At 41.0% G+C, this 26,313-nt stretch overlaps 2 protein-coding genes across 7 annotated transcripts in view; both read left to right on the top strand.

Moving 5' to 3' along the window:
* Positions 1 to 6,685, top strand: part of LOC115178866 (phosphofurin acidic cluster sorting protein 2) — a 92,573-nt gene extending 85,888 nt beyond the window's left edge. For all 4 annotated transcript variants that reach the window (XM_029740248.1, XM_029740246.1, XM_029740247.1 and 1 more), the window contains 2 exons: positions 260 to 373; positions 2,650 to 6,685. In XM_029740248.1, coding sequence (XP_029596108.1) covers positions 260 to 373; positions 2,650 to 2,768 — 233 coding nt within the window. In that variant the 3' untranslated portion in view covers positions 2,769 to 6,685. The remainder of the gene's footprint in view (positions 1 to 259; positions 374 to 2,649) is intronic.
* Positions 6,686 to 11,460: 4,775 nt separating this feature from the next.
* The window catches only part of LOC115178501 (kinesin light chain 1), a 40,326-nt gene continuing 25,473 nt past the window's right edge, over positions 11,461 to 26,313 (top strand). The window contains exons 1-4 of one of the 3 annotated variants that reach the window (XM_029739712.1): positions 11,461 to 11,787; positions 22,577 to 22,851; positions 23,907 to 24,137; positions 25,480 to 25,558. In XM_029739712.1, the coding sequence (XP_029595572.1) occupies positions 22,603 to 22,851; positions 23,907 to 24,137; positions 25,480 to 25,558 (559 nt within the window). In that variant the 5' untranslated portion in view covers positions 11,461 to 11,787; positions 22,577 to 22,602. Of the gene's footprint in view, positions 11,788 to 18,730; positions 19,030 to 22,576; positions 22,852 to 23,906; positions 24,138 to 25,479; positions 25,559 to 26,313 lie in introns of those variants that run through there. The other 2 variants (XM_029739714.1, XM_029739713.1) reach the window with 2 other exon arrangements.

Below are 26,313 nucleotides of genomic sequence, written 5' to 3'. Positions count from 1 at the left end.
TGCGGCCTTACAACTCATAGCATGTTATGTTTTTCTTTATGAAAATGTGTACCTGATGAAGAAGACGTCTTTTTGTGGTTGTAATCTAGTTATCTGACCAAATACAGCAACAACCAGATTTTGTGTTTGTCGTCATGAAAAATACATCTTTACCTTTACATCTGTAAAATAAATATTTTATTTGGTACCGTGTATGGCAAATGATCTCTTTATTTTACTGATGTCATCTCTCTCTTCTTTCTCACACTTTGATGAGCAGTGATATTCCTGAGTAAAAAGCCCAAGGAGAAGGAGGTGGACTCCAAGAGCCAGGTGATCGAGGGCATCAGCAGGCTGATCTGCACTGCCAAACACCAGCACACCATGCTGAGAGGTACAGGCCTGACAATCACACTCTCACACACGTAAGCATACCCACATAGGGCTGTTGCGGTGACTGTCGGTGCTTGACTTGGGCAGGAGCTCACCAGAGCTGAGTACTGGCACATCACATTTTCTACTGCTTGAGCTCCTGTTCCTCGAATAGAACATTTGCTCAAAAGTATTGTGGAGCTCCTGCACCTAAATATAAGCAGTACCTGCACCCAAAATGAGTACTGTCACCTATTTCAGTCCAAATCAAGCAATGCTGACTGTATTACCACTACACCTGCAGTCATGAGTCTAGACCGCAGTCGAATTCCACGTGACCATTGAGTCACGATAATCTCCTCTGGACATGCATTAGTAGTACCCAACTCGCTAAAGACCATCAGGTCCTAATGGCCTGGTACTCAGCGCTCTATTGTCCCTCTAACCACTCTGACGTCAATGCAAATAGAATCGAAAAATCACATCAAACACTTATCAAAACAGTATCATGCTTTTAAAACTCACCTCACTGTGATTGATCAATTTGAAGAAAGAAGTTCAACAATAGGTTGAAACTGAGTGTAAAACATGGTCGCTGTGGATGTTGTTTCAAAGCCTAACATAACGAAATTGACAGCACTTTCTAAGGTGATGATTAATTCAAAACACCCATACGCATATTACAGCGTTTGCATACGCATAGGCCTATATATGAGTCCAAGCCTGAGAAAATTTTAAATTCAAATCATGATTGTGCCATTATATAATACATAGCCTACCGCATAGGCCTATTACGTACGGCATAAAAACAAGATATATTTAAGATGTAGAAACAGTAATTGGTCTACTCTAGCCTATACTCCAAAATTAAACAACTTCTAGTAATCGCCTTTGAATGTGGACTGTATTATTAAGCATACTGGATGGACTGGTTACCTTATTCTACACCAAACGTTCTATCCATGACTCTGGGAGAGAACGTATAGGCCTAGGCGATGCTGTTGATTCATTGGTTGTGTAGGGTGGCTTACATAGTTAGTTAGCCTACAATTATAGTGAATTTTTATTTGAATTTGATTAGCCTGGTAATTTTTTTTATTTTCACAATTAATAGGCTGACATTTCCTTTAGCTACAGAATCTCACCACCATGCTTTTCCATCTCCTTCTCGTTCTCCTTCATTCCTTTCTCCAGTGTGCAGAGACGGGCTGTTAACAATTTAAATGAAATATGTTTAGTTGTGAAAACGTTACTATGGTTTCCACCAAAAAGAGGAGGATCCCAGCTGCTACTATATTTATTTCTCAGCTGCTCATATTAAGCACATGCTCCACTATAAAACCGGAATAGCCTACCCGGCATGATTGAAAAACGAACCGTGGAAAGCGGCCTCCATTTACTATTTGAGTGCACTTGATGAGAGAGCAGCGTGTGCAGCCTGAGTCAAGGAACAGAGGGCAAGCTTTTTTTGCGACTTTCTTAAATCATCAATAGCCTATAGTCGCATCATGCAGCCCATATATGTTTTGATTTCTAAGACATTCGAAGGTTTGTATCATCACAACTGAAGTTATCAAATAACTCTAAATCTAGCGTATAGGGCCTGTTTCAAATGATCACTTTTACGCTCAACAAAGCCACTTCATATGTGCACTCGCACCGGAATAGGAAAAACATCCTTCCTATTTTATTCAGCTAAATTCAAATGATATTCTTCTTAATATAAAATCATAATGTAAAATAATGTCACGGGACTTATAAGCATATCTTGTCTGCTAAATGAACCAGAACACATATTATCTTCTTCTGAAACACATTTTCTTTGTATAATAATGTTTCCTTAAACCTGCCGAAAAGAAACAATGGGTTTATTGTGATGGTGTATATTAAATGGATTTTGATGGTGTCTATTAAATGTAGATGTTCCAAAGGCGCACATCAGCAGCTTGTATGCGTGGAGGCTGAACGTGTTCATGTTAATTAACGGTAAATTACCGCGAGACCAACAGTAATTCGACAATAAACTGCTGACGAAATGTCATGACCGCCACCAACCCTAACCCTCCCCACACATCCCACTCTGCATCCCTTCAACGCAAGCATGCACCCGTATGTTCAGTAATACATGTGTTCTGTTTATACACATACTGTAGAGTATGTGCTGAAGACATGCACACCCATAGGTTAATGTGAATTCCCTGAATAGCCTCAATTCAATCTTTGAGTCTAAGATGTGCAATATTGCCACCAAGTGGTTGAAAATGAACACTTTTGCATCTTTCTCCTCTCGCTCTCTAGTGTCCATTGACGGTGTGGAGTGGAATGACGTCAAGTTTTTCCAGCTGGCCGCCCAGTGGCCCACTCACGTCAAGCACTTCCCTGTTGGCATCTTCGGCTACACCAAGCCTGCCATGTGACATATCACTGCCACCTAAACCCAATTATGGGTAGCTGCAGCCCAATATGGTGACCGAAGTATGGACAAGTGGGTGTGTCGAAAGGAGTGGGTGTATGGAAAGATAATCAGCTAATTGGGCAGATTTGTTGCCATTCAAGACCGTTTTGCATGGCTGATATGAGTCAATAAGCCACCGACCAGGTGCCTGCTGACCGGAGGTGCTTCCCACTGGGCAGCTGTGTCGAGTTGTCGCCAGCGGTAGCTAACATGGCCATTTTTTTTCTCTCCCATGATTTTGTTTCCAATAGGATAGAAGCCTACACAAGAAATGAACTAATATTGATAACCATTGAGATTTCACATTGATACATACATACAGTCTACTCAATGGGCAGGACATGAAGGGCAACAACACCTGGACACAGTGTCCTTGCTCCCGCTTGCCAAGCACCACTGTCCCGGTGTCAGAAGTAGCTATTTAGTAGGCAATATCAGGGTGACAGTCACAGTGAGCATACGCATACAAGCAATAGTACACCCATCATCAGTACTTTTAATAAAAAATGGTCAGTTTTACTACTTAAAAGGTACAATTATTTGCGTAAAACTAACAGCGAAATACGAATCAAACTCAAGTCCAAACTCTCTCAGTACGATAGTTGTGTTGTAAGAACCGGACCAAAAAAAACTTCACGATCAAAACCGTCTAACCCACTGGTTCTCAATCCTGGTCCTGGGGACCCAAAGCTGATTCAAATGATCAACTCATGAGGCTTTGATGATTTGAGTCAGGTTTGTAGTGCTAGAGCAAAAATACAAATATGCACCCCTTTGGTTCCCCAGGACCAGGATTGAGAACCACTGGTCTAACCTATAGCAGAGTGCTTTCGACACACCCACTCCTTCCCACACGCCCACTACTTTACTTTCCTTTCGACACACCCACTCGCCCATACTCCGGTCGACATATTGGGCTGAAGCTACCCACTTCTCTCTAAGCCCTGACCCCAGAACAGCCCTTATCATCTCCCATAGAGAGAGACAAGCTGGATTCCATTCTGAAAAATCACTCCCCTCCTTTCTGTTCTTTGATATTTGTATTTACTAGATATTGAGGCTATAAATATGGTAATAGCTCCATCAAGTGAAGATTATAGATCCTTATATGCTGGTTCCCAATGTTTCAAAATTAAATTATTAGAAATACATTTCGAAGTCTAAGATTGAAATGAATCCAACTCTTTCAGCTCTCCATGGGCTCTCCAAGTTACCGAAGGTAGTGGGGAAAGCTGGGAGTAATCCACCAGATTGGAACCCAGCCAAGGCTGCTCTGACAAAGCAAAAAAACGTAAACAAACCCCCTAGTCCTTTTCCTGTGGAAACTGTCCAATTACAAACCTGTGTACCCAGTATAAAATGGATGTTGTTGTCAACGTCAAATGTTACTGTTTTATACACCAGCAAAAAAAGGAAAAAAATGTATGCTGCCTTTTAAGTATAATAGTGTATATTGTGGTTAGACACTTATAATGGCCACCTGTAATGGCAGCTTTGTTGGCACTTTGTTTTGTTACTATATTATTATTTCTGTGAAATCCTATATTGGTAAATGTCCTGTATATAATGCAAGAGGATTGAAGGGGTGCGTTGGAGTGTGTTCGCAGTGTGTGTTACTGATTTTTAAGGGAAAGGGTGGGATGCTAAGAGAGGAATTGCTGTGAAATTTGCAGAGGAACCCCTCTTGCTATGGAGAAATGTATTTCGTTCTCTTTTTTTATTGAGAAAAGTGACTTACGTTTTTGATACACTACTTTCAAGCTAGTATACTTGCCTTTTTGATTTAGAAGCACATTTTACGGAAACAGAATAGGGACAATCAGTAACCAAGAAACTTGGCACTGTATAACGAGAGACGTTCATCAGAGAGTGGGATGTAATGTATCCTTAGACGAGTTCAATGCAGTGACTTCACTTGTGAATTTGTGAAGAGGGCCGTAGGTGCATGCAAGAATTTCTGGACACAAACGTGAATAGGAGAGAGAAGAGTGAGAGAGGGGGAGGACAAGGAAAGAAGGAAACAAATGTCTTGTTCCCAGTGCCCTGCTCTAACACACCTGATTAGCCTACTGTCTCTTTAAAGGGCTCAGCAGTGCAGTTTTCAGTAATACCCTTCTCACACTACTACTGAGTTGATCCAAGCTGTACTGCACTGGCCTGGTTAAGCATCCATTATAGTTGCTGGAACTGTGTTCAAAATGACCAGGTGAAACGAAAATACAGTTAAACGTAGTACAGTTTAGGTTGGTACAGTAGTGTGAAAAGGGTATAAGAATTACCCAGTGCGTTGCTCGGTTCTTAAACGATTTACCGGTGACTTTGAAGTGGTGTTCTTTTTTCTAACTTCATCCATTCTGAAAGACAGCAATCCCTTTACGAAACTAGCGTGCCGTATTCAACAATGAACAAATTGCTGTCAACGGTCCTCTGTTTTTATACTCTCTTTAAAGATAGACCCACTCATAACGTTGGAGTCAAGAAGGGCCACAGGCTTCATTGGTTTTTAGGGAATTGCCAGGATTGACTCTGGGTGCATTGTGAGGGACCATTTTAAATGGCAGCAATGTTTCTGTATTGTGTGTTGATGTTTTTTCATGAGGTGTGTTTTCTCATAGACCTATGAGGGAAATAGCGTCCTGTGCCTCTTCAGTCGAGGCTATGCAGGACACTGGAAGGAACTTGGAAGTCAAAACATCAGATTCCTCCCTTAGTTATTTCGCCTCCGTCTTTTGACCTTGTATGTTTGTGTTGTCTAATGTGACTTGACACGAAAATGCATTTCATTTGGATGAAAGTGTGTTTTGGAGATTTTAAGTGTTTGTGTGTGCATGCGCTGATAAGGGATACTGTGTAACCCCATTTGTCAATTTCAACCCTTTGAAAACTATGGCTTCACTTGCGATTAGATACTACATCTATAGTATTACATTTTATGTATTTTTTGTTCATCTTCACTGTGGTAGCTGATTTTAACAACAGTGTATGTTACAGTATATTTTATCCTTCATGCATTGCTGACCGTCAAGGTGTCTCATGTTTTTGCCTCGGAAAGAGGGAAGGTCTTCGGTCAATCCCACTCATTTGACTGTACAATGTTACAAATATACACTATATATACAAAAGTATGTGGACACCCCTTCAAATTAGTGGATTCGGCTATTTCAGCCACACCCATTGCTGACAGGTGTATAAAATAAGAGCATAGCCGAGCAATTTCCATAGTCAAACATTGGCAGTAGAATGGCCGTACTGAAGAGCTCAGTGACTTTCAACTTGGCACTGTCATAGGATGCCACCTTTCCAACAAGTCATTTTGTCAAATTTCTGCCCTGCTAGAGCTGCCCTGGTCAACTGCATATTCATGCCCATGATTTTGGAATGAGATGCTTGACGATCAGGTGTCCACATACTTTTGGTCATGTAGTGTATGTATATACATAACTGATACATAAATATGTTCCACTACTTCATAATACATATTTATATTATAGCACTACTTTTGGGAAGTCGAGCGACACCAAGTAATACCTAGAAAAACTGGACAGTCTAATAACTCCAACATTGAGCTTTTTTGCACAAACATTATTTTAAATGATGTGACGGACAGTATTCTTTCTTTTTTTTAAATGAACCACTAAAAGAATACAAGGTAAAATCTCTTGTTTTTATGATGTTATGTTTCATATCAGTTTTTGTTTATTGAAATATTTTTGGTTTTATTTACATCTTACTCTTTATTAAGTTTTTGTATGGCCATTTTTATTATTCTAACCCTTTTTAAGAAAAGAGTTGAGCTCTTTTGTAAAGAAATTTTGTTTGGAAATTGGGTTTTGAAGTGTTGTAAGTGAAAAACAGGCTATTAAAGGAGAGTTGAGAGAATTTGTGCTGTTTTATTACTGTTTAAACTGGGAAAGATATTAATGTTGTCATAATACCATGTACCTATTAACCATACTGAGACCTGTCTTTGCATACAGAACACACACACAGAATATGAGCTCATATCTGAGGCTGAAGAGTGTTACATGGTCAAATCAAAGTTTATTTGTCACGTGCGCCGAATACAACAGGTGTAGACCTTACAGTGAAATGCTTACTTACAGGCTCTAACCAATAGTGTGAAAAAAAAGGTATGTGTGTGTGTAGGTAAGTAAAGAAATAAAACAACAGTAAAAAGACATTTGAAAATAACAGCAAGGCTACATACAGACACCGGTTAGTCGGGCTGATTGAGTTCGAATGTACATGTAGATATGGTTAAAGTGACTATGCATATATGATGAACAGAGAGTAGCAGTAGTGTAAAAGAGGGGTTGGCGGGTGGTGGGTGGGACACAATGCAGATAGCCCAGTTAGCCAATGTGCGGGAGCACTGGTTGGTCGGGCCAATTGAGGTAGTATGTACATGAATGTATAATTAAAGTGACTATGCATATAAGATAAACAGAGAGTAGCAGCAGCGTAAAAGAGGGGTTGGGGGGGCACACAGTGCAAATAGTCCGGGTAACCATTTGGTTACCTGTTCAGGAGTCTTATGGCTTGGGGGTAAAAACTGGTGAGAAGCCTTTTTGTCCTAGACTTGGCACTCCGGTACCGCTTGCCATGCGGTTGTAGAAAGAACAGTCTGTGGCTGGGGGTCTTTGACAATTTTTAGGGCCTTCCTCTGACACTGCATGGTGCAGCGTTCCTGGATGTCAGGCAGCTTTGCCCCAGTGATGTACTGGGCCGTACGCACTACCCTCTGAAGTGCCTTGCGGTCGGAGGCCGAGCAATTGCCGTACCAGGCAGTGATGCAACCTGTCAGGATGCTCTCGATGTTGCAGCTGTAGAACCTTTTGAGGATCTCAGCACCCATGCCAAATCTTTTTAGTTTCCTGAGGGGGAATAGGCTTTGTCGTGCCCTCTTCACGACTGTCTTGGTGTGTTTGGAATGGTGTTGTATTTCCCTTACCAACAGGAGATGGCAGTGTCATTGTACACATCTGAATCATGATATGAATCTTTCAATTTAATGTTAATAATGTCAGATATTCCACACACCAGAGTTTAATTTCATTTTTAGCTTTCATATTAATTAAATCCGATCCAACTTTGGTTGTCAAATAGGAAGCCTGCACCCTACCTCTCTGCCATCTGTGCTGCTCAGAGGCATGGTCATCTCATAAGCACAATCAACAATAGCTAACTTGGGCAAACGTCCAGCCCCACCATCCGTGTCGGATACATATTCCAAAGAAGGCGAAGGCAGGGATTCAATTTGATCACGCATTGCAGAGCGCTGTCAACAATTTGGCTCTTAAAACCTCTTACATCTACACGTTCCGCTAGCGGAACGTCTGCTCCAATATCCAATGATGGGCGGGGCGCGAAATTCAAACTCCTCTAAATCCGAAAACTTACACTTTTCAAACATATGACTATGTTACAGCTATTTAAAGACAAGACTCTCCTTTATCTAACCAAACTGTCCGATTTCAAAAAGGCTTTACAGCGAAAGCAAAACATTAGATTATGTCAGCAGAGTACCCAGCCAGGAATAATCACACAGCCATTTTTCAAGCTAGCATATCATGTCACATAAACCCAAACCATATCTAAATGCAGCACTAACCTTTGATGATCTTCATCAGATGACACACCTAGGACATTGTGTTATACAATACATGCATGTCTGTTCAATCAAGTTCATATTTATATCAAAAACCAGCTTTTTACATTAGCATGTGACGTTCAGAACTAGCATTCCCACCGAACACTTCCGGTGATTTTACTAAATTACTCACGATAAACGTTCACAAAAAGCATAACAATTATTTTAAGAATTATAGATACAGAACTCCTCTATGCACTCGATATGTCCGATTTTAAAATAGCTTTTCGGATGAAGCACATTTTGCAATAATGTAAGTACATAGCCCGGCGTTACAGGGCTAGCTATTTAGACACCCTGCAAGTTTAGCCTTCACCAAAATCACATTTCCTATAAGAAAAATGTTCTTACCTTGCTTGTTCTTCATCAGAATACACTGCCAGGACTTCTACTTCAATAACAAATGTAGGTTTGGTCCCAAATAATCCATCGTTATATCCAAACAGCGACGTTTTGTTCGTGCGTTCTAGACACTATCCCAACGCTAAATCTCGGCCACGAGCATGACGCAAAATATGACAAAAAATTTCGAAATATTCCATTACCGTACTTCGAAGCATGTCAACCGCTGTTTAAAACCAATATTTATGCAATTTATCTCGTAGAGAAGCGATAATATTCCGACCGGGAATCTGCCTGTCTGTAAACTGAGGAAAAAACCGAAAGCCGGGGGCGGGGCGTGTCACGCGCCTAAGGCTTAGTCCATTGAGTGACCACTTAGCTTTTGCTCTCGTGTGCTTCAGCCAGGGCTTTGAATTACGTCATTCCTGTTTTTCCCGGGCTGTGAGACTCCATTGTTGACGTGAGAAGTGTCACGTAAGAGCAGAGATCCTTTGTAAACGACAGAGATAATCAAGAAGGGCAAGAAATGTTCAGACAGGGTACTTCCTGAACAGAAGCATCTCAGGTTTTTGCCTGCCATAGGAGTTCTGTTATACTCACAGACACCATTCAAACAGTTTCAGAAACTTTGGAGTGTTTTCTCTCCAAAGCTAATAATTATATGCATATTCCAGTTTCTGGGCAGGACTAATAATCAGATTAAATCGGGTACGTTTTTTATCCAGCCGTGAAATTACTGCCCCCTAGATGTAAGAGGTTTTAAGGCATCTATATGAACCCAGGTCTGCTGACGATAGTCCTCTATAAATATATATATATATATATATATACATACATACATACATACATATATATGTGTATATATATATATATATATATATGTATATATACATATATATGTATATGTATATATATGTATATGTATATATATATATGTATGTATGTATGTATATATATATATATACACACACACATTGTATGGTTCAAATGTTTTACAGATACGAGCAAGTCTCCAAGATGAATACAAATGGTTTCTAGCAAATCATTTGGTTTTAAATCAAACAAAGTCCCATATCATGCTGGTACACTACAAAGAATAAACTCCACAGCTGGCAATTTTTTTCATTCATGCAACTGATGGAACAATCCTTAAGTGTTGATTTAAAAAAATATATTTCTTTGATTATTATTTTGGAAAGCATATTGATTTCCTAAGAAAAACAATTAACTATAAGCTTGGGTTAAAATACAGATCTAAGAACTGTTTTACTGTATCCATTAGAAAGACATTAACCCAACTGCTGCTTCCTGTCCTGTTTAACCAATGGCTTAATCAAAATTATTCTGTGAGTTGAGGGCAAAAGGACAAGAATTTAAGCTAATGTGTGTTTACTTAACAAACTGCTCGAAGTGAGCTGAATTTGAACAAGCTTGTTGAGTTTGCTAAAAACCACTCAAAACCACATTCGTCATTATCATATTTGACAGCATGTATTGTAAGTAGATTTTCAGAATTGTTTGTTTCATTACCTGTGTTTTTGCATATACACTACCGTTCAAAAGTTTGGGGTCACTTAGAAATGTCCTTGTTTTTTAAAGAAAAGTACATTGTTTGACCATTACAATAACATCAAATTGATCAAAAATACAGTGTAGACATTGTTAATGTTGTAAATGACTATTGTAGCTGGAAACGGCTGATTTTTAATGGAATATCTACATTGGCGTACAGAGGCCAATTATCAGCAACCATCACTCCTGTGTTCCAATGACACGTTGTGTTAGCTAATCAAAGTTCATCATTTTAAAAGGCTAATTGATAATTAGAAAACCCTTTTGAAATTATGTTAGCACAGCTGAAAACTGTTGTTCTGATTAAAGAAGCAATAAAACTGGCCTTCTTTAGACTAGTTGAGTATCTGGAGCATCGGCATTTGTAGATTTGATTACAGGCTCAAAATGGCCAGAAACAAATAACTTTCTTCTGAAACTTGTCAGTCTATTCTTGTTTGGAGAAATGAAGGTTGTTCCATGTGAGAAATTGCCAAGAAACTGAAGATCTCATACAACGCTGTGTACTACTCCCTTCACAGAACAGCGCAAACTGTCTCTAACCAGAATAGAAAGAGGAGTGGGAGGCCCCGGTGCACAACTGAGCAATGATTTACTATAAACTACTGATCTCTTCTTGAGGATCTCTGCTTGGTCCTTTTATTATTAGCTAGTCATGGCTAATGTTAGCTAAATATTTTAGTGGATGTTCAAAGAAAACCGAACCATGGATTACAGTTTCTTCCGTAGACTACTTTCAGGGTGAGGAACCATCGAACATTAAGTTGCGAAATACTGAACTTTATTTTTTTTTTACCATATTTTTTGGTTAGGCCTATTTATTTTTTTACAACTAGGTTATTAATCAAATCAACATATTTTATGTATTTGCTATGTAGACCTGTGGAAAGCAAGTGTACATTCAAATGTATCAAATAAATGGGGGATTTATTTATCTATATGACCAATGATGTATCTTTGGAAATGATGCATTTGGATTTGTCATTCATACGGTCAGTCAGTGTCATACACACACAGCCTCTGTGCAGCCACGCCCGAAAAAAATCCAATACATGACGACGTCATTCAAAACGTTCGCTGTGGATGCTGGGAGATCAATAACCAAGGAAGACATTTTGGATTTGAAACGAGCTCAGTTAGTGGTTGAAGAAAATATGCTCCGTTGGCAACACCAGTTATCATTGCGGTCACCATGATATTTGGTTAGAATGTATCGTCAAATGGGTTTGTTTGTCAGTTGTGCGCAATGAAATGGCGTCGTTCTTGTGAAAAATTCCACGCATTTATCCCAAACCATATCTCCGCGCTTATCTGCGAATTCTGTTGGGATAGGTTTCTTGCTGGCTCAGCTGTGTGTATGTACATCGAGAAGGCTCCTATAGTTCCTGGCTGTCCTACGAGGAATTCACCAATTTAGGTATGTAACCACATGCATATAGCATCATGTGTTTTTGTCTTGGCTCACAGAAATCAACACTTTGCATAAGAAAGAACACAGAGGCAGTGGTGATTGTTCTTGCCCTATTGACTACACAGCTACAGACAGTAATTAGCCTATAATAACAGTCCTTGTAAAGGCCTATTTTATTTATACTGGGAAAAAAATACAAACGCACCATTTCACAGAGTTTACAGTTCATATATGGAAATGAGTCAATTGAAATCAATTCTTTAGGCCCTCACATGACTGGGCAGGGGTGCATCCCATTGATTGATGCACTAACGCCCCCGCTATCTTCATGCTATTGTCTAGATACATGGCGAGGCGTGGTGTAACGTGACCACGCCCCCGAGTAGGATATAGCCGTAGGGTACTCCTTGTTCCTCCCATTTAATTAACTTCAGTTTGGCGGCTTCATTTGTCGTTTCAATAAAGGTTTTCAGCAGCCTCGTCATTATTAACATACTTGGCTTTCACAACATGATTTGCATGATACTTATTCTGCCACTAATTTGTTAGCTGACATGCAAAGACTAACTAACATTAAAGCTGTTGCAGTATTCTTAAATCACTGTTTGTTTACCCATAGCTGGGGATACAATCCTACCAAATCACCATAGACAACTGTGGGCCATATCTACACCTACTTGTTAGAATCTCTGGTTTTGCATATACTGGTGTCCTAGCTAACTAGCCACCATTGTCACCCCCGCCTCTTCCTCTTTGGTGTTTATTGGTGATTGGCATTCAACGTTACCGCCACCTATTGTACTGGAGCGTCCTCGCTTCGCGCCTGTGTACTGGAGTCCTAGCGTAAAAATGGACCAATAGAAGTATGAAGGGGGCTGCAATTTCACCCTTCTCATGGGACCAGGAGTTTTATTTTGGGAGCACTGTGTGACTATGAAAAATCTCCCAGATAATTATTGTACTGATAACGTTTTGCTGTACCGTTGTTTCCAAGTGCCCTAGAGAAACAAGGGAGTGCAGATTCGTTAGTCATGGTTTCACCATTACTGCAGCGAAAACGGCTTGCTTGTAGCCCGACTAGGTCTTACAGTATATCAACGGGATCGCGTTTTACATGAATAAACCATGTCGTGGGCTGTTCTAAAACTACTCGCTCGTCAACGTCGATAACCATTTGTTTACACTTCAGTCATGTTACCTCATTGGCTAATAACCTGGCAACTTTACCATTATATCCACACATTTTGGGGGCACAGAAAGATAAGGGATAGCTTCTTCACGAGATCAATGATCATCGCAATGAATGAATGACAGATCTCTTGCATGTCCTCATCACAAACCTGCCGTTTTTTTTCAATGTAATGCATCTCAATAGGAAAGTAGTGCTTTTATACAATGTAGAAACCTAATATTCCACAAATGTCTTTAATTTCAATGACAGGTATTCTTATCAAGCGTTTTTCAGATTTTCATATTAGTTTGTAGGGCACATGTGCTTCAAAAGTAACTAGAATTTAAGTTGGGAGCACCAGTGCTACAAATGTTAATTTAGAGCCCTGCCCCCCCTGCCGGTTTTTCCTAATAACAGGCATCAAACGAGTTGAGCAGAGATGCTTGTCCAGTCCACTTTGCCTTTTATTTACTGGAGTGGAGAAGTTAAATCAAGGCCAGTGAAGAAATAGTGACCTTTGGACTGCAGACAGCTCATAACAGCAGTCAAATATGTCACTGGATCTGAAAGAGTGAGATAAAAGGAAGAAATTGGTCCCCTAGTTACAGTTTTACCAGACAGGTGCTCAAATGCACACACCCAGAAGACATACAGTACTATATGAAGTCTTTTGTTCCTCTGCAAATATTTTCATAGTAGTTTGCAGTGAAGATTCCTCTCAGGGTGCTCTGTTAAATAAATGTGTGCTCTGGTGGTGAAACCTTGAAGCAGACTGACACAAACAGTAATAGGCCTATAATTGACCCTCGTGATGCTGTAAAATGTGCACTCTTGGACTATGGCTGACTTTTGAAATCGTGTTGGGCCCTTGCCCCCTTCGTCAGACAAATGTACATACAAAGAGGCCTACAAAACAGACAATATCTGAAACATTAATAGCTACTACACTTTGAGGAGAACATCTCCATTGACAATTAATCCTTCCATTTCCTATGTATTCCTATCATTACCCATTTCTCATAACAATTTTACCACTGCAGGGAATTGAAGCATGAATAAGGTTGTGCTTTTATCTCCAGTTGAATGGTTCGCAACACTCAGGGGAAATACTTTTAATTGTCTCTTGTCAACATAAATACTTCAGACCACAAGGTGGCAGGAGTTTGTTTGGTTTGTGCCTGCTGTAGATTGCTAATGTTAGCTAGCTAACTAGCAAGCTGCGCTAATGTTAGCTAGCTAGTAATGGTAGTAAGCCCTTCTTGATACTAGCTAGCAACATTTTATAATTAAATCACAATGGATTCTTTTTGAATGAAGCAGCTGACTGTAAGCCTCCGAGATTCAGTGGAGAAGCTAGCTATGCTGTGCTACTGGCAAACGGTGATACTAACCGTTAAGCTAACATTAGCTAGCAAGTGCACTGGCAGTACGGGATAATGGATAGTGAATTTTATTTCCTCATCTTGCTAGATAGCTCGCTTAGTGAATACATTTGTGTTGTGTACATTGCTGCCCTTACCACCCCATTAGTTTCATGTGAAGTGTGACTGCCTTTTTCAGTTGGCAAGCTAACGTTAGCTAGCTAACGAGCTAGTGCATATCAAACCTAACAAAAAAATCCTTCAAGCACATCATTCCTGAGCTAGATGTAAAGACTGTTGTTTTTCCTTTTTCTTGTCACTCCTGTCAGCTCCCCCACGTGGAGGTTCATGCTCTCTGATCGGCTCAGTCGGCCACTGCCGAGCATTGCGATTCTACAAACAGAAACGGCAGGTTCGACAGTACCAGGTCTAGCAAGAGAAGGAACGGCCTCCTACTGTGCTAAGTACCTATTGTCCATCAGATTTCTCGGTGTCTGACCTATTGGAGCAGGGGTGGGCAAGTCCAGTCCTCAAGGGCCTGATTGGTGTCCCAGTTTTGTCCCAGCCCCAGCTAACACACATGATTCCAATAATCACATTATCATGATCTTCAGTTTAGAATGCAATTTGATTAATCAGCTGTGTTTACGAGGGATGTAGAAAAAGTGACACCAATCAGGCCCTCGAGGACTGGAGTTGCCCACCCCTGTATTAGAGGAAGGAGAAAATGAATGAATCGGAGAGAAATGCTGTAAAATCATAACCTCTTCCATTTACTGAAATTGCCTATATGTATCAGAAAAGGTACTAGCCTTGCACAAATAGGGAATCATGTTCTTCAGGACTGAATTTAGGCATGTTGAATCAATACATGTTCAGGGCCATATTGATTTGGTGTTCTTATGCCTATTTCCTCATGTAGCTAGTAGAGGTCGACCGATTATGATTTTTCAACGCCGATGCCGATTATTGGAGGGCCAAAAAAAGCCGGTGCCGATTATTGGAGGGTCAAAAAAGCCGATACCGATTAATCGGCCAATTCTTTTTGTGTGTGTGTTGTTATAATGACAATTACAACAATACTGAATGAACACTTATTTTAACTTAATATAATACATCAATAAAATCAATTTAGCCTCAAATAAATGCAAAAACAAAGTGTTGGAGAAGAAAGTAAAAGTGCAATATGTGCCATGTAAAAAAAGCTAACGTTTAAGTTCCTTGCTCAGAACATGAGAACATATGAAAGCTGGTGGTTCCTTTTAACATGTGTCTTTAATATTCCCAGGTAAGATGTTTTAGGTTGTAGTTATTATAGGAATTATAGGACTATTTCTCTCTCTACGATTTGTATTTCATATACCTTTGACTATTGGATGTTCTTATAGGCACTTTAGTATTGCCATTGTAACAGTATAGCTTCCGTCCCTCTCCTCGCTTGAACCAGGAACACATTGACAAAAGCCACCCTCGAAGCAGCGTTACCCATGTAGTGCAAGGGGAAACAACTACCCCAAGTCTCGATGCAAGTGACGTTTGAAACGCTATTAGCGCGCACCCGGCTAACTAGCTAGCCAATTCACATCGGTTACACCAGCCTAATCTTGGGAGTTGACAGGCTTGAAATCATAAACAGCGCAATGCATTGCGAAGGGCTGCTGGCAAAACGCACAAAAGTGCTATTTTGAATGAATGCTTACGAGCCTGCTGCTGCCTACCATCGCTCAGTCAGTCTGCTCTATCAAATCATAGACTTATAACATAACACACATAAATACGAGCCTTAGGTCATTAATATGGTCGAATCTGGAAACTATCATCTCAAACAAAACGTTATTCCTGTTACATTGCACAACCTTCAATGTTATGTCATAATTACGTAAAACTCAGGCAAATTAGTTCGCAACGAGCCAAGCGGCCCAACTGTTGCATATACCCTGACTGCGTGCAATGAACGCAAAATGACACAATTTCACCTGGTTAATATTGCCTGCTAACCTGGATTTCTTTTAGCTAAATATGCAGGTTTAAAAATATATACTTCTGTGTATTGATTTTAAGAAAGGCATTGATGTTTATGGTTAGGTACAGTCGTGCAACAATTGTGCTTTTTCGCAAATTCGCTTTTGTTAAATCATCCCCCGTTTGGCGAAGTCGGCTGTCTTTGTTAGGAAGAAATAGTCTTCACAGTTCGCAATGAGCCAGGCGGCCAAAACTGCTGCATATACCCTGACTCTGTTTGCAAGAGAAGTGACACATTTTCCCTAGTTAAAAGAAATTCATGTTAGCAGGCAATATTAACAAAATATGCAGGTTTAAAAATATATACTTGTGTATTGATTTTAAGAAAGGCATTGATGTTTATGGTTGGAGCAACGTGTACCTAAGCGATTATATGCAACGCAGGACAGGCTAGATAAACTAGTAATATCATCAACCATGTGTAGTTAACTAGTGATTATGATTGATTGTTTTTTGTAAGATAAGTTTAATGCTAGCTAGCAACTTACCTTGGCTTCTTACTGCATTCGCGTAACAGGCAGGCTCCTCATGGAGTGCAATGTAAAGCAGGTGGTTAGAGCGTTAACCGTAAGGTTGCAAGATTGAATCCCCAAGCTGACAAGGTAAAAATCTGTCGTTCTGCCCCTGAACAAGGCAGTTAACCCACCGTTCCTAGGTCGTCATTGAAAATAAGAATGTGATCTTAACTGACTTGCCTAGTTAAATAAAGGTAAAAAAAAAAAATAATCTGCGTCCAAAAATACCGACTTCCGATTGTTATGAAATATTGAAATCGCCCTAATTAATCGGCCATTCCGATTAATCGGTCGACCTCTAGTAGCTAGCTTGTTAATTGTACTGAGAAAAAAGTGTGTGGCAAATTTCAAGCTTTTTTTTTCATAAAACGCATCCTATTAATGCCACTATCTGATTGCTGCTCTCAAACCAGACAGGTTGGGATTTCTATTGATATTCTAGTAATGGAGATGAGTAACAAGAAGACACAGCCATGAGACTGAAGAGAGCCAATTATCTCAGATCTCTACTTGTGCTAGTTATTCGCTCCTCCTGCTTCGCTCTGGCGGGTAGGTAAAAAGCTGTCGTTCTGCCCCAGAGCAAGGCCCACTGTTCCCCGAGTGCTGATTTTTATTTTTTAAGGCAGCCCCCCGCACCTACTAATTCAGAGGGGTTGGGTTAAATGCAGAAGACATTTCAGTTGACTAGGTACATCTGACTAGGTAGGTATCCCTCTTTCCCTTTCCTTCTGCCTCACTGTGAAAGAGGCAGCGTGGCATTTGAACCAGCATCAATGATTCATTGCTTTGACTCACCATTGTCAGACTGGTTGGAAAATGTCAGCTTGAAGAGCCATTATATCAGATCAGCTACTTTTATAAACCGGCTTTTAAAAACATCTTTAGCCTTGGTGCTTCACATTGAGGAGACGAAGGGGAGAGGGTGGTTAGCGACTCGGCAGTGCTTTGCATTCAATCTCCGTAACATTTGTTTTGTGCTGGAAAACACCGGAAGTACATTGTTTTTGACTTATTGGATTTGATAGGATAGGGCCTTAGATGGAGATCTAACTTTAAATATGTGTGTGTAAATTGGACTTGTGTTGATTTCAAAAAGAGTTCTGAGAAATTTGAAGTTACATGCGTTGATCTCAAGTCCATGCATGTGTCTGTTATAGTCTAAAGGCCCTCAGTGTGTCTAAGCAAGAAGAGTTCTGTGAGCATCAATGCATTATTTTAATTTTATATTGTGTACAAATAGGCCTACCTATGTTCACATGCAGTAAATCTGGCACAGTTGGGCGGAAACGTTATGGGAAAGTGTAGTCTTACGAAGAAACCCTGAGAGGAACCAGACACGAAATGCTGAGCCTATGAAGTCTAGTCCCGTGCAAGACTTAATGGCATGCATGTGTGACCTAGGCCTGTAAGCATGTGGTAATTTTAGCGAACACCACTGTTGGGTAGCTTATGTTATAGAATGTGCTCTTTGCACAGTCTTACATATCTTGATCCTTGCAGTCAACTTGTGAGAGGCTATGTTATTGATTGTTGAATGAGTTAATGGATAGATTAGAAGGCTGCAGATGCATTTGTTCAAGACTCAAGTAAGGCTGTCAATCTTAGTTACTTTCTGTAAAATGTCTACTTGCAAATGTCAATACTGTACATCGTTAGTAGAAGAAGTGAAGAGCACAAAGTCAGGTTCTTCAAAAGATGGTTGCTTAGCTGATCCACCATCAGTATAAACAGCATCTTCCGGTTTCGCTATACTCATGTTTATGGAAGATCAAAATGTAAACAGTAGGTTACAACAATATTTCACCACTTTGCAAAGAAGGCTTTTGTGATATTATGATGAGTGTATACCAAGCTATTTTGAAGTTGTATTATTTTTTGTTATTAACATCCCCAGTAGGTTTCCAGCTGTCCCTACATCTCATCTCCCCAACCAAAGCCACCTGTGCCTCCTTCCCACGTGTCCCTAAATCAGAAACATCAGTCTGCAATCCCTCCTATCCACTAGTAACCGGCAGAGACCAGAGGCAGGAGAAGATAAAGCACTCCCATAGCCATCAACACCTAAAATATAGCTTACCATTGGGCCCTGTATTTCCATCTGGACGTGATGGGATTGGAGAGGAATGGCTTCATGCTACCAAAGAGACGGGGTGGCATGAGACAGGGTCTGGAGATGGAGGTAGCGTCTGCATTACCCACATTGTTCTCATTAAATTTTTATGTCGCTCGTGGTGGTCTATTATGCAGAGGAAGCGAGAAGGAGGGCAATTTTATATTTCAGCTTCCTTCTCCTTTAAATGGTAGTGTGCCCTGCCCATCGTCATATTTGCTAGAAGCTGGGATTGGCTTTAATACCATGTCAATTCAGGAACTTAATTCAAATTCATTAATTGTAAACTCCACAGTAAAGAATTATGAGCAATTGTTAATTAATTTGTTGAATTTCAACTAATTTTCCTAAATTGACTGAAAGGGAATACAATGCAGGCTAGTACAACCCTGGCTAGTGTTTTCTGTTGAGGGAACCCAATATCCCTTATTCATGTGAGCCAACATCATGATGATTTTTCTGCTTTGTGCCTTTTTATGCTTCTTCTGAGTGTGCTCCTTGGGACGTTGTGTAAATAATTAAGAGCGCTCATTTCAAGCTTCCTTTTTTGCCCACAGCTAACTAACATACTGTGATGAGTACTTTTTTCTAATTATTCATCTACTAGCCTACATCTTAACCAACTGTAGCTTAACTTCTTACATCTACACGTTCCGCTAGCGGAACGTCTGCTCCAATATCCAATGATGGGCGGGGCGCGAAATTCAAACTCCTCTAAATCCGAAAACTTACACTTTTCAAACATATGACTATGTTACAGCTATTTAAAGACAAGACTCTCCTTTATCTAACCAAACTGTCCGATTTCAAAAAGGCTTTACAGCGAAAGCAAAACATTAGATTATGTCAGCAGAGTACCCAGCCAGGAATAATCACACAGCCATTTTTCAAGCTAGCATATCATGTCACATAAACCCAAACCATATCTAAATGCAGCACTAACCTTTGATGATCTTCATCAGATGACACACCTAGGACATTGTGTTATACAATACATGCATGTCTGTTCAATCAAGTTCATATTTATATCAAAAACCAGCTTTTTACATTAGCATGTGACGTTCAGAACTAGCATTCCCACCGAACACTTCCGGTGATTTTACTAAATTACTCACGATAAACGTTCACAAAAAGCATAACAATTATTTTAAGAATTATAGATACAGAACTCCTCTATGCACTCGATATGTCCGATTTTAAAATAGCTTTTCGGATGAAGCACATTTTGCAATAATGTAAGTACATAGCCCGGCGTTACAGGGCTAGCTATTTAGACACCCACCCAGTGTAGCCTTCACCAAAATCACATTTCCTATAAGAAAAATGTTCTTACCTTGCTTGTTCTTCATCAGAATACACTGCCAGGACTTCTACTTCAATAACAAATGTAGGTTTGGTCCCAAATAATCCATCGTTATATCCAAACAGCGACGTTTTGTTCGTGCGTTCTAGACACTATCCCAACGCTAAATCTCGGCCACGAGCATGACGCAAAATATGACAAAAAATTTCGAAATATTCCATTACCGTACTTCGAAGCATGTCAACCGCTGTTTAAAACCAATATTTATGCAATTTATCTCGTAGAGAAGCGATAATATTCCGACCGGGAATCTGCCTGTCTGTAAACTGAGGAAAAAAACAAAAGCCGGGGGCGGGGCGTGTCACGCGCCTAAGGCTTAGTCCATTGACTGACCACTCAGCATTTGCTCTCGTGTGCTTCAGCCAGGGCTTTGAATGACATCATTCCTGTTTTTCCCGGGCTGTGAGACTCCATTGTTGACGTGACAAGTGTCACGTAAGAGCAGAGATCCTTTGTAAACGACAGAGATAATAAAGAAGGGCAAGAAATGTTCAGACAGGGTACTTCCTGAACAGAAGCATCTCAGGTTTTTGCCTGCCATAGGAGTTCTGTTATACTCACAGACACCATTCAAACAGTTTCAGAAACTTTGGAGTGTTTTCTCTCCAAAGCTAATAATTATATGCATATTCCAGTTTCTGGGCAGGACTAATAATCAGATTAAATCGGGTACGTTTTTTATCCAGCCGTGAAATTACTGCCCCCTAGATGTAACAGGTTAACAGTACTTGTCCCTGTGAAGACGATCACTGCTGTATGCTAGGCTCACATGTGTGGCATTATTGCTGTACTATACTACTTCGCTTTACCATGAAAGTAAATCTATAGTGTTTTTGATACCAGATCACATTACCTTTTGAACATATGGACTAACTGAGTTATGGTATTGAAAAAAATAGTCTTTCCTTTGTCTATGCTTGCTCAAAGAATCATGTTTTTTTCTTGGAACATGGTGTCCTCCAAAGGGAATCCCCCCCCGGGCAATAACGCTGTTGACTGTGCCTCAAGGTTAATCTGACTTGAAATTCCCTACACATGTCCTTTGAGAAGTCTAATTGAGGCTTCGTAGCCGCTTTCATGAAATATGACTCATGCTCCTGTAAAAGCGCCATTACTGTTTGAAATTGGACCTCTGTAATCCTTCATGCCTAGAATCAACATTGGTGACTGCCTATGTGCTACCATTTGCACTAGTTGTTTACCCTGTGTTCAGTGTAGTCTACAGCACATCTAGAGTCTAGATATCCTTTTAGTTTGTTTCCAGATTACATTTAGCCGAATCCCATAAAAGCAATTCTGTATTTTTCTGAATCTATAGGTTTTGGCTGTATAGTCAACCTATTTTTAGGAGGCTTGCTGAAAAGAATGGATTGGGGCTCAATGCCATGTGTGTTTTCAATATGAAAGGAATGTCATACAAGCTAGTAGCGTACTGTACTACTCTTGTCAAGCTGCGTGTGTGTGCACACTTGCGTTCGCAAAGCGTGCATCCAGGTGAAGCGATACGTAGGCACAGTTGCAGGACTAGTTCTCATTTTATGATTGGCTCATGGTGCTCTATTTCTGTCAGTCTGTTTCCATGGCTCTAAACAAACCTTTTTTTAATGGGATATTTAAATGCCAAAATCACAGAGTTGGAGATTATCTGCCTGTTTTGGAATAGGAATACCAATACGAGTGACTAGAGCGGAATTATTCCACAATGGAAATACACATTAAGTCGGCTACAACAGTTTACTCATATTTATCTACAAGCGTTTTGGCGATGAACTCAGGGCTAAATACTCAGGGATTAGCCTAATTTTCTGCTACTATGCCCACGCCAAGCATAATCATGTGACTGTCTTGTGAAGGCAGAGGGAGCCAAGTGTTTTATTCCTCTGGCTTTGTCGATTTGCAGGGAGTGTATAGAGTGTGGGCTAGATTGGACTGCTACCCTGTCATTTTTTTTTTTTTTATCCCAAGGCTTCCATTTTCTTGTACATCTATCCAGTTTAATTAAAAACATGTAGCATGGATTGTAAACAGAGCAACCTCAATGAAAGTTTGCTGGAACAGCGCTTTTTTTTCTGCTGATAATGACAGTGGAAGTCTCAATGTTGGAATCTCGTGAATAGAAGTCTGCTATTGTTTTGTTCTGATGGGTCCAAAGAAAATCCCTGAAAAGTGAGGTCATTGCATTAAAAGGAACCACTACCCCAAGAGTGACCTAAGAGTGACCTTCTTTTTCTTCCACTTCTCTCCCTCCACCAGCCTCTAAGTCCTAGGTCCACCAGGCAATGTCAACAATGGTGTACCCCAGGGAGGACCGTCTGGAGAAGCTGTCCCAGGAGGAGATCATCTCCAGCACCAAGCTGGTGATCCAGGGCCTGGAGGCGCTGAAGAGCGAGCACAACTCAATCTTGCACAGCCTGCTGGAGACCATCCGCTGCCTGAAGAAGGACGAGGAGGCCAACCTGGTGCACGAGAAGTCCAGCCTGCTGCGCAAGTCAGTGGAGATGATCGAGCTGGGGCTGGGCGAGGCGCAGGTAAGGGTTGACGGTCCCTGGGTGATATGGAGAGAGTAAGCCATTCGGGAGAGACTTGGGGTGGTTATAGCACTGTTAATCAATCCGTTCTTGGGGTGGATCCCCATGAGTTGTCTTAGGTGTCTTTATGTAGTGTTGTGGTGTCTCTTGTCGTGACGTGTGTTTTGTCCTATATTATTATTTAAAAAATGTGTAATCCCTGTCCCCGCGGGAAGCCTTTTGCTTTTTGGTAGGCCATCATTGTAAAAAAGAACTTGTTCTTTCTGACTTGCCTAGTTAAATAAAGTAAACATTAACTGGAATTAATGTTGCATGCGTCAGTTTCATGTTTTGAAGTTGACTAGTCTTTCTCTGGCTTATGTAGCCTGCCTGTCTCTGGCCACAGGAATCCACAGCTGCCACAAATTGTTACCTTTATCAATCAATTGTATTTCAATCAATCAAATGTATTTATAAAGATGTCACAAAGTGCTTATACAGAAACCCAGCCAAACACCCCAAAGAACAAGCAATGCAGATGTAGAAGTACGGTGGCTAGAAAAACTCCCTCGAAAGCCAGGAACCTAAGAAGACACCTAGAGGAACTAGGCTCTGAGGGGTGGCCAGTCCTCTTCTGGCTGTGCCGGGTGGCGATAGTACATGGCCATTAAGGCCAGATCGTTCTTCAAGATGTTGAAACGTTCATAGATGACCAGCAGGGTCAAATAATAATCAGTGGTTGTAGAGGGGAAACAGGTCAGCACCTCAGGAGTAAATGTTAGTTGGCTTTTCATAGCCAAGCATTCCGAGGTTGAGAGGGCAGGTTCGGTGGAGTGGAAGAGAGCGAAAGAGAGGAGGTCTGGGACAAGGTAGTACAACTTGTGAACAGGTCAGGGTTCTATTGCCGCAGGCAGAACAGTAGAAACTGGAGCAGCAGCACGACCAGGTGGACTGGGGACGGGTACAGCCAGGAGTTGTCGGGCCAGGTAGTCCTGAGGCATGGTCCTAGGGCTGAATCGCATACAATGATAAATAATTAATTGATCCCTCTGCATGTATGCCCCTTTCTCTGTCAGGTGATGATGGCCCTGTCTGCCCATCTGAACGCTGTGGAGTCGGAGAAGCAGAAGCTGCGTGCCCAGGTACGTCGGCTGTGCCAAGAGAACCAGTGGCTGCGGGACGAGCTGGCGGGCACCCAGCAAAAGCTGCAGAAGAGCGAGCAGAGTGTGGCCCAGCTGGAGGAGGAGAAGAAGCACCTGGAGTTCATGAACCAGCTCAAGAAGTATGACGAGGATGTGTCCCCTACTGTGAGTTGTTATGCACTCACACACCCATACTTAAATGCACAACACAATTGCTTACACACAAGCACAAACGCACTGCTCGCGAAGCAGTTCATGAAGTATGATGATGAGAACATTTCCTTCTCTAAGGTAATATATACACACACACTCCTTGATCATAAACAATTGAACCAGCTCGAGAACTGTAATCATCATGCAAGTAATCAGGCATTGCATAAGCCTCAGCTGATGAAGTCGTTTCTATCGATAATACCTATCGATAATACTTGACCTTTTCTCCTGCCTATAGTCTACATTCTCTATTCTCAACCAGGATTTTGATCTCTCCATTAACGTGCAAGATCATTTTTAGAGCGGATTGATGGCTAGGGAATTCTCCCTACAAGATTAAATGAAAGCTGAGAGCACAGCACGTCTTTTGTAAAGCCTAGCAGCCTATTAGTTAACGCCTGGGCAATTCCAGTCCTCGAAGGCCTGATTTGTGTCACGTTTTAACCCCCATCCCGAGCACACACACCTGATTTAAACTAATTTCATTTTTAACTGAAGATCATGATTAGTTGATTATTGGAGTCAGGTGTGTTAGCTGGGGCAAAACTGTGACACCAATCAGGCCCCCGAGGACTGGAGTTGCCCAGGCCTGACTGACAAGCTCCATATTCTGTCATAAAATAGCCGTTTCACTCCTCTTGTAATCTAATTTATTCTTCCCTCTGAGCAATGCAGGCTGCCAAGGTGAATGAATTGGTCTCATTTACTTAAATTTTTATTTGCCCTATTTTTAACTAGGCAGGTCAGTTAAGAACAAATTCAAATTTACAATGACGCACCAACCATTATGAACTGATTAAAGTTTATGGTGGGCAGAAGTCCTCTATCCTTTGGCTGCTGGTAAGGCAATTAATTTAGTCATTAACATTTATACATTTTGACAAGAGCTCGTTAATATGTACCAGATGTAGTCCCCTGGAATTTAGAGCCGTTCAAATGTCAGCTGTTGAATATTTATAATTCTAGTACATGTTTGAGAATGCAAGGACAAGGGGTAGATGGGGTGAGGTATTTCTAGTTCAGCCTGAAGGGAACCGTGATGAGGTACATGAGTCTCCTTGAGCACCCTGCGGCATGGATTTTCATATGCAATGTCAAACATTGACTCTAAATCCCAGATGGCCACAAGAAGTTTCCATCGAATTGAAAGGCACAATGTAACTTTAATTTCTATTCAAAAGTGCTCCCCCAGCTGTTTAAAACTGTGGGGTGGGTCTTGGCAAATGTAACTGTCAATGAGTATATAATTAGAATTCCACTCCTTAAACCAATCAGTGACATTGTTTTTTTGCAGGAGGAGAAAGATGGAGAGCCTCCTAAAGATACACTGGATGACCTCTTCCCCAATGATGAGGAGGAAAACAGTCAAGGAAGTAAGCGGTCTGTCTACCTACAACCATATCCTGCGTCGGATTAGTATTGATTATTTATTCTATGGATTGTATACAAAAGAGAGAATTAAATCTACACTGCTCAAAAAAATAAAGGGAACACTAAAATAACACATCCTAGATCTGAATGAATGAAATCTTATTAAATACTTTTTTCTTTACATAGTTGAATGTGCTGACAACAAAATCACACAAAAATAATCAATGGAAATCCAATTTATCAACCCATGGAGGTCTGGATTTGGAGTCACACTCAAAATTAAAGTGGAAAACCACACTACAGGCTGATCCAACTTTGATGTAATATCCTTAAAACAAGTCAAAATGAGGCTCAGTAGTGTGTGTGGCCTCCACGTGCCTGTATGACCTCCCTACAACGCCTGGGCATGCTCCTGATGAGGTGGCGGATGGCCTCCTGAGGGATCTCCTCCCAGACCTGGACTAAAGCATCCGCCAACTCCTGGACAGTCTGTGGTGTGGCGTTGGTGGATGGAGCGAGACATGATGTCCCAGATGTGCTCAATTGGATTCAGGTCTGGGGAACGGGCGGGCCAGTCCATAGCATCAATGCCTTCCTCTTGCAGGAACTGCTGACACACTCCAGCCACATGAGGTCTAGCATTGTCTTGCATTAGGAGGAACCCAGGGCCAACCGCACCAGCATATGGTCTCACAAGGGGTCTGAGGATCTCATCTCGGTACCTAATGGCAGTCAGGCTACCTCTGGCGAGCACATG

This window comes from Salmo trutta, chromosome 38 (assembly GCF_901001165.1).
Source record: "Salmo trutta chromosome 38, fSalTru1.1, whole genome shotgun sequence".
Classification (NCBI taxonomy): Eukaryota; Metazoa; Chordata; class Actinopteri; order Salmoniformes; family Salmonidae; genus Salmo; species Salmo trutta.
This window is presented reverse-complemented; position numbering and strand designations above follow the sequence as displayed.